This window comes from Bemisia tabaci, chromosome 9 (assembly GCF_918797505.1).
Source record: "Bemisia tabaci chromosome 9, PGI_BMITA_v3".
In the NCBI taxonomy this organism is placed as follows: domain Eukaryota; kingdom Metazoa; phylum Arthropoda; class Insecta; order Hemiptera; family Aleyrodidae; genus Bemisia; species Bemisia tabaci.
This window is the reverse complement of record NC_092801.1, coordinates 37,259,810-37,279,463: the sequence shown is the minus strand read 5'-3', so window position 1 is coordinate 37,279,463 and position 19,654 is coordinate 37,259,810. Positions and strand designations below refer to the sequence as shown.

General features: G+C 37.2%; 1 protein-coding gene across 1 annotated transcript; it reads right to left on the bottom strand.

The window, feature by feature from the left end:
• Positions 1 to 56: 56 nt before the first annotated feature.
• Positions 57 to 19,654, bottom strand: LOC109043912 (cytochrome P450 4C1). The gene is made up of 13 exons (XM_072304673.1): positions 19,470 to 19,654; positions 19,164 to 19,353; positions 17,670 to 17,776; positions 17,191 to 17,281; positions 15,372 to 15,557; positions 14,872 to 14,941; positions 13,087 to 13,210; positions 12,468 to 12,543; positions 11,172 to 11,281; positions 10,509 to 10,577; positions 5,168 to 5,336; positions 2,646 to 2,825; positions 57 to 809 (listed from the first exon to the last, which is right to left on the bottom strand). The coding sequence occupies exons 2-13, from the start codon at positions 19,330 to 19,332 to the stop codon at positions 634 to 636; spliced, it is 1,527 nt and encodes a 508-aa protein (XP_072160774.1). The 5' UTR covers positions 19,333 to 19,353; positions 19,470 to 19,654; the 3' UTR covers positions 57 to 633.

Genomic DNA, 19,654 nt, shown 5'->3' with positions numbered 1-19,654 from the left:
AACCAAGGAAAAACAACACAAAAAAAAAACAACGTAACTAAATCACAGACTCAAACTACAAAAATGAAATTGATTGAATATTTGATTGATTATTATTGATCGATATTTGAATTATGCGGGTTTACTTGTGAAGCTCCTGATGCTATAAAGATCTACGGTTCACTGGTTTGATCCCAGCAAAAATATCGCATGCTTCAAATGGTCCGTTTCTGTGGAAAGTTATCTGGACTAAAGAACAGTTCAAATGAGCAGTTTTCTAAAATCCGAACTCATTTTAAGCTCATCTCATTAACTGGTGGGTAATTATTATTAATGAAGAAACCGTTTTTATACGCACTCAAAGTTTTTTGCGTCGATTAATAGCAGAACTCGATTGTATCCGAATTTCAATGGATCGAAAAATCCGCGTTAATTTTGGAGTTATTCCGGAGTGAATTTCGGATTTTCCGGATGCGTTTATCGCGACTCTCGAGTCCTCCGCATTGCGGGCCCACATTTACGCCTCTGAGAATAACCCCAAAAAGCCATTTAAGGGTACGAAAAATCACACTCGAAAATGCAGAAACTTACAAGAATGAAGGTGCGTTTGTTTACTTGAACTAAACTTGTTTAATCAGGTGTTATAAAAGTAATTCATTGAGCATTAAGAACATTTCTTTGTTTGAATATAACATTTATGCTATCTTTTGACCGTAAGATAGCTGAAAATAATACCTTCACGTCGTCTTTTTGTGTCACAGCCTCAATAATGAAATGCCGTATAATGTAGGACAAGATCACCTTTTCTTCCATCATCGCAAATTTTTGTCCTGCAACACATCGAGCAATTACCAGATTTTAGTCATTAGAATGAAAACAACATACCATCAACTTTACACAAGGTTATTTCCTAGTTTTGTCTAGGCTTTGTACCTCCTGTAAACTTGAGCGCGGCTGTGCAAAGTTTTTTCAAATATCACTTAGGATGAAAAATCCATGCTTTTAGAAAACAGGGGGATTTCATTTTTTACGATCTCTAGTGAAATTCAGAAGTTGTGCTAAACGTTATTAAATACGGTTGCTGGGACTTGGTGAGTATTTGGACTACCCCTCTCTTTTTGTGCCGTAGTATCTTGATTTATTTTGAGAGGAAAGCTCCGTACTCTTAAAGGATGAATGTCATTCTTAATACGTTGGAGCGCCTTCCATTTTGTATGATACTGTGCAACACCTCTGTTGTGAAATAGTTGCTTGAGGCGCCGTGGCACGGTGAGCAGCCGGCCAGCGCCTACAAACCTAACCGGGATACTTCACGCATTGCGCGGTGCGTGAAGTATCCCCTTAGGTTTGTAGGCGCCAGTGCGGTTCGGCGCTGGCAGCACACCGTTCCGCTCTGGGTTTGGCTCTCATGATTTTGTAATCCTTGCACACTCTGCATGGATTATCCTCATTTGAAAAAGCTTCTATCAAAGGAAAATATAATGTGTTTTGTAAATATTGAGGTGGTTCCGTGGTGCTGCTGTGTGATGTGTGCGGAACCAAACGCTCAAAACTGTACGTATTTTACTCAAAAAAATAGATGTACAAATGCGTTAAAACCAAAGATTGCGTGCCTCTTGGTTTTTTTGCCTCTTTAATTCATTTTTGTTTTGTTGCTTTCAACACAACTGCGGCGCACTGAGATTAATGTCGCTTGGAAAAGGTTTTACAAATATTTGTCACGTTTTAAAAATATAAATGTTTTCAAAATGAAGTAATAATTTTGTAAAGAAAAAATTGGGGAAAAAATACTATACATATATAAGGTATATTGTACATCGAATATTTTAAGAATAAAAATAAAACCAAATATTCACAATTTAAAAAGATGTTTCAAAAGGAGAAAGTAATAACATTTCATTTCGAAATTGAGCAACTATAACAACACCTTCTTCTCTCTTAATTTCTCATTTCCATATTTTCAATATAATTTTACATACAAACATTACGCCGCTTTTTTAGCGCCGCCAATCGCCATTGCCCCCTATCCTCCCATAGATCATCAGGCAATTGGCACCTTCTGATCTCCTCCTCCACCCCTTGTCGCCAACCTTTCACAGGACATCCACGCCGTCGCCTTATGGGAGGAACCCAATCGAAGACCTGCTTGGGCAACCGATCATCTATGCCATCCTTCGCACATGACCATACCAGACCAACTGCTTGGACCTGATATTGTGCACGATGTCCTTCTCCACACCCATTATCTCACGTACCTTCTCATTGCGGACACGCTCTCTTCTCGATATCCCAGCAGACCTTTGCCAAAAGTCCATCTCAGTTGCCCAAAGCATGTCTTCAGTTCTTTTCTTGAGTTGCCAGACCTCACTCCCCAAATTTTACATACTGACTAAAATATAACGCTTGGACCAAGTCACTGTTGCTCATTTTACGTGTGGGTGTAAATTACTGGACAAAAAAGATGTGCGGACATAAAATCGTTGACAAAATGTCCTGAAACCAATACTAGCTGTTCGGGACGCGCTTCGTGCATCCTAGCAGTTTGGCCGGGGGCTCCCCTCTGCGCCTCCGGTTACCCGCTTTTGTGAATCAATTTTAATAAATATTTGATTCATCTTTATTTATTTAATACATTATGATTATGAGAGACTTCAATGTGATCTTACCTAAACAATTTCTGGCTCCAGCTGCGAATGGAACATAAGCGAACGGATGTCGGATGCTGACATTTTCGCGACTGAACCTTTCCGGATCGAATTTTTCCGGATCCGGAAATTGCTCGGGATCCCGATGCAGCGCGTAAATGGACAATGTTAAATTTGATCCGGCGGGAGCGATGTATTTACCTGGCGGTTAAAGCATGAGAATTAAGTAGGGTTATCGATATTAGGGAAGGGGGAGGTATACAGTTACATACTTAATACTGCCGTGCTAAGGAAGAACGCCGTATGAACCTTCAGGCGTTGCCAAATTTCCTTTGATAAAACACAAATTTCCTGGTAAACTTATGAATATTTTTCTTCCAATTTTTCAAATAATTTTGTTCCCAATTTCACCTAAAGCTCCTGAAATTTTCAAGGACAAATATTCACATCTTTTCTCAAAAATTAACATTTCATCGAAGGAAATTTGGCAACTCTCGAATGTTCATACGGTGTTTTTCGTTAGCACGGCAGTATAGTCTGCGTTACTTTTTTGAGATGTGTTGACGTTCAGGTCAACACAAATAACTTAGGTTGCTTAACAACATTTGGTGTTAAATCGGCTAACATCTTAGGTTACTCTGAGACATTGGATCATGAAGGAAGCGCGTTGCCGAACTTATGTACTCTTGTTTTTTTCCCCTTACTCAGAAGTCGCGACTTGCGGATGGCTAGCGCATTAGAATTACCACCGATTTGATTCCGGTTCGATTCTGGCGGCTAGCTTTATAATTGTTAACGCGGTCGCAGATTTTCAACACAAAAATTTAGTCTTCTTAACCCAAAGATCTAGTCGATTTGACACAGTGAAACACAAAAATCAACCAACAGCTTATGTGTTGACTTCTTGTCTTACTCCCCACATCACGACAATATTCTGGTTAGTAAGTCTTACTAAGCCATAAGTAGAGTTTACCCAGTGCCGAGAGCAGCAATGTTCATTTATACAAGAACAATTTTTTTGTAGCAAGGTAAGCTATCGTTTTTATGAGTAAAAACTTGTCCCTTGCATTCCTGGCAACAACGATTGATTTGTCGCTGTAAAACTGCATTTAACCAGCCTAATCGAACTAAACCTTGTACTTATTATAATAATTATTTCTCGCTCATTTTTGAATTGACAAGTGTGTAGTTTGTTGCATAAACATTAAAATGATTTGATAGTTATGGATGTGCCAGAAATGGACTATTTCTGTCAAACGGAACTAAGCGCCAAATTGAGTTCCTTTAGAGGAATTTTGAATCCCGGAGTCGCTTGCTACGGCGCCTTGATACAACTATACAACCTCGACGGATGTCCGTATTGCGTTCAAATAATTGAAGGCGTTTTGACTTCCTACGCATAATACCTGTAGTTGATTCGATCGACAAACGCGTTGGTCGGCGGTGACGGGGACTTGATGAAACTATTTAAGCTTGTTGGATGTCCGTATCGTTCCGACTGAGGTGCAAAACCACGTATCTCCGTTGCGGTGTTTCAAAATTTCCGTTCTTAATTCATCTCTTCCATGAGAAACAATCCAAATTTACGACTTTAGATTTTGAACCAAATCTTTCGCTATCGAAGACGAAAAATCATGGAGAATTTAAGTTTCATGTTGACCAGCTTCTCGAAAGAAAAATAAAATTTCTAAGGAAGTCTGCAATGTCGCAAATGGAGAAACGTCGTCTCTCATTTTGCTCGAAAATATGTATGCGTAAAATTGAGGGCATTATGACTGGCCTCTCTCAACGAATATTCGTCTGTAACGATAAACAATGGGACGCGCTTGCTACGGCGCCTTGATACAACTATACAACCTCGACGGATGTTCGTATTGCGTTCAAAAAATTGAAGGAGCATTCCATGCGCCATGGAAAAGCATTGCGAGTATAGGACGAAATGAGCCCGACGCCCGATTCCGCCGTCAATCCAAGCCTCCTCTCTACCTTCCTTCTCCTATGGCGCTTAGTTCCATTTGATAGAAATACGTCCAAATAATGGCTTCATATTGTATCGATATTAGGTTTAATTTTAGCTCTTGCCTCATATACCCAACCAAAAACCAAGGAGTATGCTTTGGGAATTGCTGCGAATTTTTTAAATACGAATATATTCACAATATTTCGAGATTCTTTTTTTTAAAAAAAAAAAAAAAATAATAATGAAACCATTAAGATTTGTCACATATACCACCGACACAAATCGTCATTTTTTAGACAAAAGAATGTAACTTTATCTTAGCGTTGCCAAATTGCATTTCAGAATAATTTTTTTTACTTTGAAATTATGGTACATTTTTATTGTAAACTGCACAGGTTTTCTCATGGATTGCCGTTTAAAATCAGCGATGATCCAGACGGTTTCTCTTGTTGTTTTCGTGGCAAAAAACGCAATCGCGCCCTTGATACGTTTCTTCGTCTGGGAAACAACGGAAAATGCGATGAAAACACAAAGCCTGGATGTACTACCACGACTGTGACATTAAAACTTGTGATGATTTTACCGAATTGCGTGTCCGCCGAAACTCTTCGACCAATTTGAGGCGCACTCGGGAACAAACGCAGACTTTCTTTGATGACTTGCTCCAAGTATTTCATGTCCCGAAGGTCGTCTACTGTGGGCTTCCTGTCTGATCCTTGAAAAATATCATCCAGCTCTCGGAAACATTTTTCCTGCAAAGAATGAGCAGGACACACAGATAAGCAACTTGAAGCGAAATTCATCAGAAAATATGTGCTCGACTTCCTTAGAATTGGGAATAAAAGTAGATCCTCCGCTTTTCTGGAATGCATCCTGGGTCCTGGGTACAATCGGATATTTCAAATTTAAACCGATAGGTAGATTATTTTAGGAATATTGAAATAGTTCTTCAGGGCCGGATTAAGGGGGTGGCCACATGGGCCGCGGCCCATGGCAGCAAATCTAGGGGGTGGCAAATTTTGAATTTTTTTTAAATGTAGGTATAAAAAAATCGTATTTAGAAAAAAAAATTACAAACGAGAAAAGGCTACAAAATCTCTCATTTCCTGAGAGTATAGTAATTTCTAATTTTGTCGTCTTTCAGCGATACAAGAGACAGCACCTTTAATTAGTCGAGTTAAGAGAGAAACCAAACACACAATTTGGCCTGGAACGGCGCGACTTAGGGAGAAATGATGACGAGGACTTGAGATGAAAAGGAGAAGCCCTCGGCGCGGCAATCGGCATGTAACACATATTAGCGCCAACAAGACTGCACGAATACTTCACGCATTGCATCAAACACAGTGCGGTTATTGTGGTCAGCGTGAAACGGATAGCGCCTACAAGAATGCATGAATACTTCACGCATTGCGTCAAACAGTGCGGTCAGCGTGAAACGCATAGCGCCTACAAGACAGCGTGAATACTTCACGCATTGCACCAAACACGGTGCGGTCAGCTCGGCGCGGCGCGGCGGCGGAACTTAAAATTATTAAACTACATTTATGTTTGTTCTTCCATGATTTTTCTGTTAATTTCTCATATATGGAAGGCTTTGTCCACACAGTGGTAGGTTTACGGAACTTAACTTTCGCGCCGAGTTCCGTGAACTTTTGCTGGTAGTGTTGGCAGGACTTTCGCAAAAAATGTGTCCAACACGAGTAAACGCGACTTATGCACCTTTCCCCCTCTGGCACGTTCACTTGATGGTTTTTATTGATGTTTCAAAACGAATGAGAAGGGGGCGGCAAAATACAGGCGGCCCATGGGCGGCAAGCGGCAAGTATAGGAAAATCCGGCCCTGTAGTTGTTCAATCAATCAGCCAGGTATGTTAGCGCTGTAAATCACCCTCTCAAATTGTAAGGTAAAGTCAATAGCACTATTCCCAAATCACCATTAATACTCATAAATTGAAATAATCGGTTGCAAAATGGAATAAGTGGATTTGACTTTACTTTAATGTTTAGACGATATTTTTTGACATGGAAATTCCTCAAAGGTTGACCCAGGGACTAAAATTTCGCTTTTAACAAAGTAATCCACCCAATGGTTAGCATAGATCGTATCCGATACATCAAACAGACGATCTATCACTGCAATGGAGAATTTGCAAGGGTCTGAAATTTGATGAATTCCGTGTTGAAATGGAATCTACTGAGTGAACTGAACATGAAGATATCCTTGATTCATAAATTGAGCAATTATTAGAGGAGATATGACAAAATAACCGATTCTGCTAAAATACACGTGTTTAAATGGGAAATGCCGCCAGATGAAGTCACAAGGCGGCACATTTTCTCACTTTTAAATAAATTTTTCTCCAATTTCTCATGTCAGAAAAAAATTATAAAAAATACTGCGAACTCAGCTCATTAGACACTTTCAGATGAAGAAATAACATTTTTGTGTGCAAATTCTCCATTGTATAGATATAGATTGGTTCATTATGTATACATATAGCCTCAAAAGTCCATCACGTGATTTGTGGTAACGGATTTTTGTAATACATTTTTGTGATTAATTTTTGATCCTTATGAGTACTGCGTGCGGCAAGCGAAAAGTGTGAAAGTGTCAGGAGTTTCCTTTTTTTTAGCTTTTTCAGCTTAAATCCTGAAATTTCGGTTTGGTGTTATATTTTATTGTTTCGAACCAACCAATTCGTCGAACATGTTTCGAAAACGGTCCATTTAAAATGCAACAATCGTACCCGGAATGCATTTCATCTGCAAGGCGGTACCACGTAAATTATGTGCATCATACGATAATAAATGTACCCAAGTAGCATTTCTCAATGTAAAAGTTGCAACAAGTTGAAACAATGTTGGTGTTTGTTGCAACAAAGTTGCAACTTTCGGTCAACTGTTGGTCAATAAGTGCCGATTTTCGGAGATCTGATCGGAAGACAAACTTGCAACCTGCTGAGATTGCAAAATTGCTGCACCAAAGTTGTTTAAAATATAAAGATAGGCAACCAGCAATACTTTGAAGTTGAAACATGTTTCACCTTAATTGCAACTAGTTCCAACAATGATAGCTCCTTCGGGGGAGAGAGTAGGCAATCTGCACATCAATCTATTAGTTGGCATATTTGAGTAGTCATCGATTGAGTTGGAGACAAGTCACCAGCGTAGCAGAGAATCCGTAAATCGGCAGCTAAACGGTTCTGCATGAGTGACATGACTCATCGAGATGTTAAGGTCGCGCCAAAGTTGTCCGGTTAGACGATAACATGTGAGTATTATATATGACTTTAAATGAGGAAAAAAGGATGATTTTTCAGGACCATCTGGCAAGAATGGGTCGTTCTTGGCATGCAACCAGCACTTCGCAAGGTGAGAAGTGAGAGTTGTATGCGCATTTACAATTCACGAATATGTGTTTCTTCTTGTTTCCGAGGAACTGCAGAATATTGCAAGTCGCCATTTCAACCTCAAACGGGCAATTTGATTCACTAGAGGGATCAATTGAACTGCATTTTGCAATTAGGAACTACAATTTCTGGCTCAATTTAGGAACAGCATAAGTACCATCAGTTTAACTATGCACTTAAGTGTTTTTATGGATGAGGCAGAAATTATAGTTCCGAATTGCAAAATGGAGTCCAATTGGACGTGCTATGGCAAAAGAAATTACATAAAAATAGATTTTGCTTCAGGAAGATAAATAAATTTAAGTTCGTTTAAATGGCTTTCGACGTTCCCAAATATACGGTCGTCGAGGTGCGTGGTTGACCTCGCAGTGTTGGATCGTGAATTCTCTTCGTGTGCTGCTTACCTATATTGAAATCTCCGTAAATGAAATCTAATGAGGTTGACGTGTACGAGTCAATAACGCGCCTTATCATCACATTGTATTTGAATGAGAACCAATGTGTTGTACTGAATATGTATTAATTACTGAGGTACCTTCGGCTTACGCCATCTTCGGAGTACATATTCTCCGGAAACAGAAATATATCACAGTTTGTTTTACACAAGTTGTCACAAGCTTAACTGTGATATATTTATGTTTCCGAAGAATATGTACTCCGAAGATGGCGTAAGCCGAAAGGTACCTCAGTAATTAATAAATATTCTGTACAACACCTCGGTTTCCATTCAAATACAAATAAAATGGTGTTGTTCAAATCAAGCCTTATTAATCACATTAAGTTAGAGTATTCTACTTGTTCCAATGTGGAACTGATCTATGTTTAACGTGAACATAATAACACGAATACATGAATTCAACAGAATATTTCCTCTTTGTGCTTAAATCATTCTGTAGCACTGTTCTTTAAGAAGCTAATAAGATTTTGCTTGCGGAAAATCAATACATTTAAGGTCGTTCACATGACTTTCGACGTAGCCGTGCAGGACAGACATTCATAACATGAATTAGATTCGATTCGATTCTTTGATTCTAAAGATATGGTTACGACTTTCTTTTGTTTTCATTTATGAGGAGTAGCGAGACATCTGACGGAAGTCGCAGAAACCCTTGCTCTCTTCTGATTGGTGCCGGATGACATCATTTGGTTCGGCGCGAACCCGGGGTGTTTTGATCTCTCAGAAAATTTGCGCTGTTTTAACTGCGTATTATTCGGTTTCTGAGTATTTTTTTCTCGTTTTTAGCGGACGCATCAGGGCCGGATTAAGAAGGTGGCCATAAGGGCCGCGGTCCATGGTGGCAAAATGTAGGGGGCGGCAAATTTTGCAATCTTTTTGAATGCAGGTATCAAAAAAAGAGAGAGAAAAATCGGATTCAGAAAATAAATTACAAACGAAAAAAGGCGACAAAATCTCTCATTGCTTGAGAATAAAAGTATAGTAATTTCTAATTTTGTCGTCTTTCGGTGATACAAGAGACGACACCTATAATTAGTCGAGTTACGAGAGAAACCAAACACGCAATTTGACCTGCATTGGTCATGCAGCGGTCGGCATGAAACGCACAGCGCCTACAAGACTGTTTGGATACTTCACGCATTGCGCCAACACAGTGCGGTCGGGCAGCGGCGGAAGTTAAAATTATTAACCACGTTTATGTTTGTTCTTTCACAATTTTTTCGTTCGTTTTTTTATAAATTTAAGGTCTTGTCCAAACAGGGATGGATTTACGAAACTGAACTTTTGTTAGTGTTGACAGGGCTGTCACAAAAAATGTGGTCAACACGAGTAAACGCGTCTCATACACCCCTCCTCCACCGGCGGTTTTTATAGATCGTATTCGACAGATCACACAGGTGAGATTATATTGATATCGATTGGTTCAATATGTAACCACAGTCTCAAAAGTCAATTTAGAAATCTGAAGTAACGGGTCTTATGTGATCGAATTGTTATTTTCTCCAGTACCAAATGGCAATGAGAAGTGAAATTCTTAGGAATTTTCTCATTTTCAGCTTTTCCAATTAAATCCTAAAATTTTTGTTTGAGGTTATGTTCTATTGTTTGGAACCAAACGATACATCAAACCACTGTCGAATACGATCTATTGATGTTTTAAAACGAATGAGAAGGGGCGGAAAATTACAGGCGGCCCATGGGCCACCTACTTGCCACCCATGGCATGGGTGGCAAGTAGGTAAATCCGGCCCTGGAACGCATCGTGTTCTACGCGTGATTCATTACGAATTGTTGAATGAAAACGAGGAAGACAGAGAGAGGAGTATGTATAAAGATGAAGAGCCGATAATAATTAATCATCTTTTGAGAGATTAATTCTAGAGCAAATCTATTTTATTTTCATTTGTTTTCAAATGACAAAAACATAGATCCACGGTTAAATAAATGTCTACAGGGTGCAGAGTAGACCTCTAAATCCTAAACCTTTGGACTGCCTAGTTGGAGTAGTAAGTCAGCGTAGAAGAAAAAAATCACGGTAAGAAAAGCACAGGTACCTGAATTTCTGGATGAATACTTAAAATATGCAGCGTGAAACTCATCGATGAGGCCGTAGTCTCATGTCCCTGTGGTAAAAAAAAAAAAAAAAAAAAAAAAAAAAAAAAAAAAAAAAAAAAAAATAAGAATTACTAGTAGAAGGGAATAAAAGTTCAATTTTTCATATGTATGATTCGATTGACAAGCGCAGACATAAGACTCAAATCGCTACGCAGGGTGAATCTTAAAATTAGCGTAAAATTCTTCAAATTATTTGTGCGTTTGTTCTTTAAAAAAATTGTCTGGCCGTGAACTTGAGAGGAAATTCGATCAGCTATGAGTTCCATGCAACAACAATAAATAATTAACGACTTTTTTTTAATTTCTTGAGTTTATCGGTATCAATCGGATCAAGTCGATGGATCCATGCGTCATTATTTTTTGAAGGAATCATGTCGATTCAATTAATCCATACCCTCCACTGAGTAACCGTCATAATGGAAACACTAAAGTATTCTTATATAAAAGTGATTGCGTTAATTTTCACTGCCTAGAGAATACAATATAAATTAACCCTTTCAAATTTTTCATTTGCGTGGGACTCTGACAACATCTAATAAGAATTCACTACCTCTTGCGAGAGCCGCCGAGTCATAAAAATCAACTCTGCTTACTGTACTTACGGCAAACATAAACGTATTCACTTCATCTTGCAGACCCTCATCCGTGATAAAAGCTGTGGTTGAGTCGTGAGCCTCTAAGAGAAGATCTAGAAACGCAAGTTTCTTTTTCCCTAGAAAATTATCAGTAATATTTATACATTTTGGTGTGGTGTAGAATTTTCCAACTCCATATGTTGGCTTGAAGCGTTGTGCACAAATGAATCAGCCATTACAGAAAGGGCACAATCGACTTTTTTTTCGAAATTGATTTTTTTGCGGTTGTCGCATTAGTGTATGTAGACACATCCTGTAGTGCAGACAGGGTACTATATTCACATTTTTTATGTGTTTTTGACAGGGGTTAAGTTTTTTTTTCGTCTTCTTTTTTTTTTTTTTGTTCTTAAGTATTCTCTATTGAAATTTTGTGTACATTTTCTTCACACCATCAAGATTGTTTTCTGAAAATTTCATGGGAAAATCTCTATTAGTTCTCTTTAAAAAAATAAAATGAAAAGAGAGCAGAAATTTTGAAACGTTGCAATGGAGATACAATTTCCAACTTTCGCTATGGACATGCATCATTGCCATACATTTGAGATGAAAAACAAGGGCTAAAATAATTTTCTGGCTTCATTCTATCACTCTTTGTGGCTCCTTCCCCCATGTATTATACAGAAATGGCACTATTGCTCTTTCATAAAATGTCATTATTTACAACCCAGAAAGAGTATCATGTAAAAATGTTTTATGGAAATTGTTAGTCTACTTGGGGGACAAAAGAAAACCACGAAAAATTTTTTTCCAAAAGCTTATAGTTTAATCAAATCGGTTTTTTGCTGTTTCTGAACAATTAACATTTCTGCAATAGTGCCCTTTCTGTAATATGTGATTCAAATTGGCCGAAAGCAAATTTTTCAAAAGTTCTTCAATTTGTCTCCCATGATTTGTTCAAGCTGTAAATAAAAAAAAAAAAAAAAAAAAAAATCCGGCACGTCTATTAATATCACCGAATACAGACGTTTAGCTCATAAAAATGCTTACAAAATTGAGGTCTTGGTGCTTGGTCAGTTTAGATTTTTTACAACGGCCAATTTTACCAATAGCTCGTGGCGGAATCATTGCTCCTCTGTAAACCATAGTAAATTAATCGGATAATATTGAACTATGTGAATTTTCAAAAACGGTATACTGGCGTGGAAAAAGTCCTCATCATATCTTAAGCACCGGCGTTCATATGTACCCTAATGCGAAGGTAAAAACCCTCATACTGGTAATGACTTATACAGTAACTTAATCTTAATCAGGTCATTTTATCACCTTTAATTTCATCGAATTCAGTGTCTTCGTTTTCTTTCCTTTTAGGTTTTCTCGTCATTTTGCTGTGGCTGATTGCCTGTGAAAGAGAGTTTTATTTATTGAGGTTTAAAATGATAGAATCGAATTAAAAAGCATGCATACAAAAAATTATTCATGAACTTCCTGTAAATACCACTAAAAATTAACTCCTGATCAGTTTTATTTCTACAGAGCTGTATAGCTATAATTACAACTATTTTTTCGCTCGAGGCTCCTATTTATTCGTAAGAATAAAATAATTTTCTGTAAAAATATCAGAAATGTTATGATACAGGTACTTTCATTTAATTAGAGGTGGCTTATAAATCTTTCTAACTATCATGTGCATGTACCAGGACTTATACATCTATTCAACCCTACCCTAAAACCTCTGAAACGATCAAAAACCCATGTTCCATAATTGTTCCTGCAAGAATGAGTCAGCGCATTTTCACATTTTATATCACCCCATTCATATTCAATTTTCTTACCAATTTTTCAACAGTATCCACACGCAGTAATTTTTATCAACCATGAGCATTAATACACCGTACCGTGTTATCACTATAAATCACCGTAATATCATGTGATATTTACGTACCATTTTTGACAGTTGAAAAATTGTTTCCAAATTTCTGGCCAGTCTACGACCCATTGGTGTGATATAAAAGAAACGATGATTTAGCCACGGTTTAAACGTTCGTTCGATTGAAATTTTTGTATTACTGAAAAATGTAAAAACATGATTAAAAAAACATTTAACCGTAAAAGAAATCAAAATTAAATAGACTTGATAACAATTAATCCCTTTGTTCAAGGACGCTTTTAGAGTGCATAGTAAGGGTAAAAAAGTTGAATTATTTTTAAAAAAATACCGCCTCAGATGGCAATCATAGGATGGTAAGGAAATAAAATTACCGCATACTTTTTGATATTACAGAACATATGATTTCGGTTCGATTAAAGTATAAACCGCAGCATCAATAAGTTGCTATCTTCGTCTCCGTAGAGCCCCCGTGCCATATCCAAGAACCTCTAACCACAAAACAAGATCATGTGAAGTCCAAAATGCGCGTCTCAGGATAGGTCACACTTTTTTTCACTCACAATCATATCATCCCCAAAGAAAATCAACACATCTGTCACTTCTGTAATTTATCATCTCTAACCATCAAACACGTACTTATGGACTGTTCTGCCCTCAGATATTTCCAATCGCGGATCTACTCCCCTACAATCAACAGAAATACAAACCCACTTACATAGAATGAACCCAATGTTACTACCAAAATTCTGAAACTCCTCACCCTCTCTTAATTTTAAAATCTAAATTTTCGTATATACTCCCATTTTCAAAATTCTCTGTAAAGACGTTAAATAGCCTGTGACGCTGAATGTCTTAAAATATACTAACTAACTAACTATCTCGGATACTCATTATACATCATCTCCGATTGGAATTAATTTTATAATAAAGAACTAGTATATTCGGCTTATTCATAAAATGCACCGATCAGTGGAGTATTATTATACCTCATAGTGCCGGCTATAGGATGCGGCAGAGCGCAGAGGTCGAGTGTTACTATTCTCCGTCGGGCAGTCACGGCAGCCATTTTTTAGTGACCTACCAACGCGCGTTTAAATGGGAGCTCAAAAATACGCAACTTTTAGAGTCCCTTTATACCCAGAGTTAAGAAAACTCACTTTTGGTTGGGCTGAAAGTGGCCTAAAAAAAATCCGATTCTGATTGGTTCTCGCTCATGGAGGCCGAAACGAGTGCACCAAGATGGCGGCACCTCGAATAAGAACAAGAATAATGAAAATATTACCTAATTGTGGTTTATCAAGAGTAAATTGTTATTTCCGTCGGTCCCAAATGAAAATAGATTGAGAAATTATTCACAAACCAATCTCATTTTATTTTTAATCGATCATTTTTGTTGATGGTTGTTTTCGGATGACAGACATCGCAGGATTCCTGATCTTTATCCCTCAATATCGTTCGTTTAGGGGGACTCGTTTCGGCCTCCATGGCCAGCCAAGGCCGGCTGCCAGTCAGCTGATAATCGAGTTGTCTTAACTCTGGGTATAAAGGGACTCTAGTAACTTTGAGCTCGTTTGTCGTGGGTTAATATTTTTCAAAAAAATCGGGGAAAATTCCTGTGAACTCTTGGCATTCTCTAGTTTTTTAAAGTGCAGAAATTAAACACTGGTAACCAGGCTTATTTTAAGGCGGTTCTAACTCGTTCAGTGAGTGAGAACAACGAAAAGCCTGAATATGATAAAGCAGAAATATTCTTATGGCGCGCTCCACCAAGACCACGTGTTGGATTTATCAGCTTGTTTTTTATCTGTTCAGATGTAACAATTTTTAAAGGTAACTTACTCTGTAAGAGCTCGGATGTAATCCAGTTTTGGATCGGTCATTGCATTGATTTTGATTCCCATAGCAGCTTCTGCAATTGAAAAAAATCTAATTTAAAACGGAAATCCCTCATTCCATTTTCTCAATGGAACTTTTATCTGTCTCTTCAAACTTAAAAAATAGAAAATGAACGGACTTTTGAGATCCGTTTAAGATGATGGTTTTAAAATTTTTGAATGAGAGCCGCAGTACCAGATCTTAAATAAAATTGATTGATTCAGTCACTTTGTGCCGCTGTGTGTTAGAACGTAAAGAAATCCCAACGCTGCTAAATTTCCATTTATAATTTGTAGTTTTACTTGGAAAGAATCAGGTACTTATAACCAGGTAATTTGATAAACTTTCCACCCGGCTGCAGGCTCAAATTGGTGATCATATATTCTCGTAAGAATGTGAATGTTTTTACTCATTTTTGGAATCTTGGAATCTTAGAATCTTGACACTGTCTCAAAATATATTACCACAGATACTATCGAGGGCAACCAAGTACATGAATTCATAGACATCCACTGGAGAATCTTTGGGTTGGCTTCGTAACAATTCAACTGTTTTGATCCCTTTTTCCACTAGAGTGTCACATAATCCATTTAAAACGGAGAAATGAAACGCAGGTGTGATCAGTTTCCTTCGTTGTTGCCATAAGTGACCTATAATTCAGCCAAAAAATAGAAATGAGGTGTTTAAACGGATGGTCACATGGTTACAATACATGTACTAAAAATATTGAAACATTTGATTATGCTTTCTGAGAAAATCCTGTAAGGAGAGTTGAAGATATAATTAGGTATGTTGCATTAGTGTTGTTGCTTGTGATGATTCTTTCTCAATTCTCAATAAATTGAACATAACCAACGAAGCAGATGGTGATTCGATGGAGGCCATTTTTTGTGTCAGAGCGACGTGCGATTAATCGCATCGATTTGTTTCATAATTTCAACTACTTGTCATTTTTTTCACATTTTGAGATCGCACTTCTGTTGTCATGAGACTGAAGAACTCATGTACCAAATTTGACAAAGAAATTTAACATAATAAAGGCGTGGTTTTTTTAGAGGGAAAATATTGCATTCGAGTGCAATTTCGAGATCAGTGTCGAGTGCGATATTTTTCCTCTAAAAAACCACGCCTTTATTACGTTGAATTTCTTTGTCAAAGGTACGTGAGTTCTTAGGTCTCATGACAACAGAAGTGCGATCTCAAAATTTGAAAAAAATGACAAGGAGCTGAAATTATGGAACAGAGCGATGCGATATATCGCACGTCGCTTTGACGCAAAATATGGCCTCCATCGAATCACCTTACATTTCTGAATTCGGTATTTGTGATAAGTTGCACAAAACACGACGCAATTAAGGGCCGTTTTCAGCTTCAGGGACAAACGTATTGTCGATTTTGTTTTTACTTTTTATCATATTTAGTTAGCTTTTACTACCGAGGGTCCGGAAAAGCATTTCGGCGACAAACTTTACTTTTTGCTTCATTACTCTCTACTTGGTTTCATGCATTTAAATTATTTTTCCCTAAAGGCACCGCACGGTCATGAGTTATGATCATTTCCGAACCATCACACATTTGGAATCAGAGGGTAAACTGAAGGGTGCATCGCCAAAATGAAAGAAATATTTTTTTCCATCAATTTTGTGACGCACCCCTCTGTTCATCCTCTAATTTCAAATGTCTGATGGTTCTAAAATGATCATATATTTTTACTGAGCAGTGCCTTTGAGGAAAAATAATAACTTTAATGCATGAACTCAAGTAGGAAGCGGTGGAGCAGAAAGTGAAGTTTGAACACTTCATTTTGGGGGGCTCTTTTCAACTGTCCCCTGACTACAAACCCCGATTTTTGCTGCCGATGCTTTAATTTTGGGATACAAACCAGATTTAGCTTGATGCCGAACTAGTTCGGATATTACCTTAACTGAGCCCGTGTACTAAACTAAACTTTGAGTTTGCATTTAACACAAAATCATGGTGGTATACTATTCAAAATAAAAAGCCATATCAACTATCCGGAGTTTGTATATTGCACACCGATATTCAGGTAAAAATCCAAACCTTTCTTTTCCGCGAGGAAACCAGAATTTGGCCTGGCTTTGACATCTGAGGGTTAAATTATCTGAGGAATGCGAAACGAATAATGTGTCAATTTTGGAAAAAATGGCATTTATGATACTTTTCAGGATGAAAAAAATTTCCTGACTAGATCAGTATCTTTACAATGTACAGATACTGATCTAGTCAGGAAATTTTTTGTACAGTGTACATCATCATGCTTACCTGAACTAGTGAGAAGTCCCTGACCCAACCAGTCATGGAATACATCGTATAAGAAGGATTTTGTCTCCAAGTTTTTCGAGGTGAAAAACACCTGAACAAAGGATAAACGTAGATTTTTAGTCCTAGATGCACACGCATAGAAACTATCATTCCACGCACATTGAATAAGGTCTGTTATTGACTAGTTGAGATAATTTTTTTTTTAACGCATGTTCGTAAACTTATGTAATCAACTTTTTCAAAATAATTTCAAGTGTAAAGTTTATATAACAGCAAAAATATTAAAAGATCTTAGTAAATGATAAGCTTAATAAAATTTGATTTACATTTGGGGTAGATACATGGAATATTCGTTAAAAGATAACTGAAGCATTTTGAATTCTGATCGAGGATTTTAAAGACCAAGAATTACATCTAATTTTTATCACCCATCGACCATTGGTACCAATATGGCTATAGAAAACGTCAAAAATACAAACCTCCGCGTATTCAGCTTTAGCCAATAGTATAAAAGGTACCCAACCAGGCCACTGTCTATATATACCTCCGTATTCCTTGTGTAGCTGCAAATTAGACGCGGGCCGGGCTGGCGGAGAGAAAAAAAGTTAACTATAGTTTCGATTCAGTTCAAGTCAGAAAGTAAAATATAGAAATATTGTAATTAGACGGATTACAGACAGATGGATTTCCATTTCTAGATTGAATGTCTGGAGTGGTGCGTAAATTTATAGGTAAATAGGAATGGTCTAGAATCTTTGAAAAAAATTGGTTTTTTTCGACAAATTAGTTCGTATTGCAGTCTCGATGCATTACCAATGGACCGCTAGATAAGGTACGAATTTCAGCATTCTGATACATGTTTCTTAACCAAGATTTCACTTTAAAAACGGTGCACACAACGAAAGTTACCGAAATTAACTCCTTACGAAGATATTTCATGATTCTTGATGCGTGAATTCAAACCACCCGCTCGTTAAAACTCAATGCTCTACGTGATTCACATCGCGCGCTAAACGTTATCATGACAGTCTCTGCGATATAAAAATCTGACAATCTCAATCTTGACGCTTTGGCTCAGTTATAGCAAATTACTAATAGTTTGATCAACACATTGTGGGAATTGAACATTGCTCAATTGAGAAGCTTGCTGAAACCTTTGTAGTAGGCGATTTGACTCACGCAGAGCTTTGAGTTTCTTGTGAACGGGTAGTTCAAATTCCTCGTAACCAATGTGAAATAAAAACGTTAATATCTTCGTTAGGAATTGGTTTCAGTAATTTTCGATGTGTGAATCGTGTTTTACGTGAAATTTTGGTTAAGAAACATGTATCAGATCGCTTGAATTCGTACCTAGTCTAGTGGTCCATTGATGTTTGATTCCATTACTGTTATTCAGTAGAGGACATATCAATTAGTTTCATTTAAAGGAAAAATTGTCCATTTCCGAATGGCATCGGTTGAAAGAAATTGCAGTAACATGGTAAAATTATTGGAACATTATAGTTTGCGCTGTGAAGAGCCTACATATCCTGATCAAGGAGCTAAAATGATTTCATTAATGTGGAACAATAATGCAACACATCGAAAAAATGGGGCTGTTTATTTATATTCCTTTTTAAAAAGGGACTTAAAAATATTTCAAACTTTAGTGCTTTTTTATCTAAGATTTCAATACTAATAAATTGATTATTCAATTATAGCGTAGAAGAAAACCTACAAAAACCCTGAGTACATGGAAAATTGTACTTAAAATTGTAACTTTATTGCAATAAAGGTTCGATGTATTGCTACCAAGCTCGATATTTCTTCAGAAGGTGTCACTTGGGTAAGTATACACCACGGTAGGTTCCACCATTTTGGCAATTATTCAAATACTATAACGTTTTTTTTTTGTTTAAAATGCAAGAAAACACCAGGAACGAGAAAGGATAAAAATATATATGAATATTTGTAAAACAAGGAGAAATACTAACTTTCAACAGTGCGGAAAACCTCCGATGAGTGGCCAAGAAAGTAACTATCAAGAGGAGGGCCTGGTATTTTTTCCATAATTCGATATTGTCTGCGTATAATTGGAAACTTTTTCACTAACAAGTACACCACATAAAGTATAAATACCGAAAACCATAATAACAGCAACATTTTGATTTATTTTATTTAAACCTGTGAATTTTTTTAAAACGGTTTCTCAGGTGTATTCCTTATTATTTTAGAGCGTATTTCACTTCACATTTTATTATATTCATTTCATACACTAAGGATAAAATTTATTCACTCACTAGGATTATTAGGATGTTGATACCCAAACTAAAAATAATGTTATTCATCCGAACACCGAGATCCAGCGATCACTTTAAGAATAAGTGCGAGAAGATATACAGATAAAAATTATGGGTCAATGAAACGACTCGGAGTCACACACTACCTCAAACGTTCTTGGCAATATAGACTGATAATGAAAAAA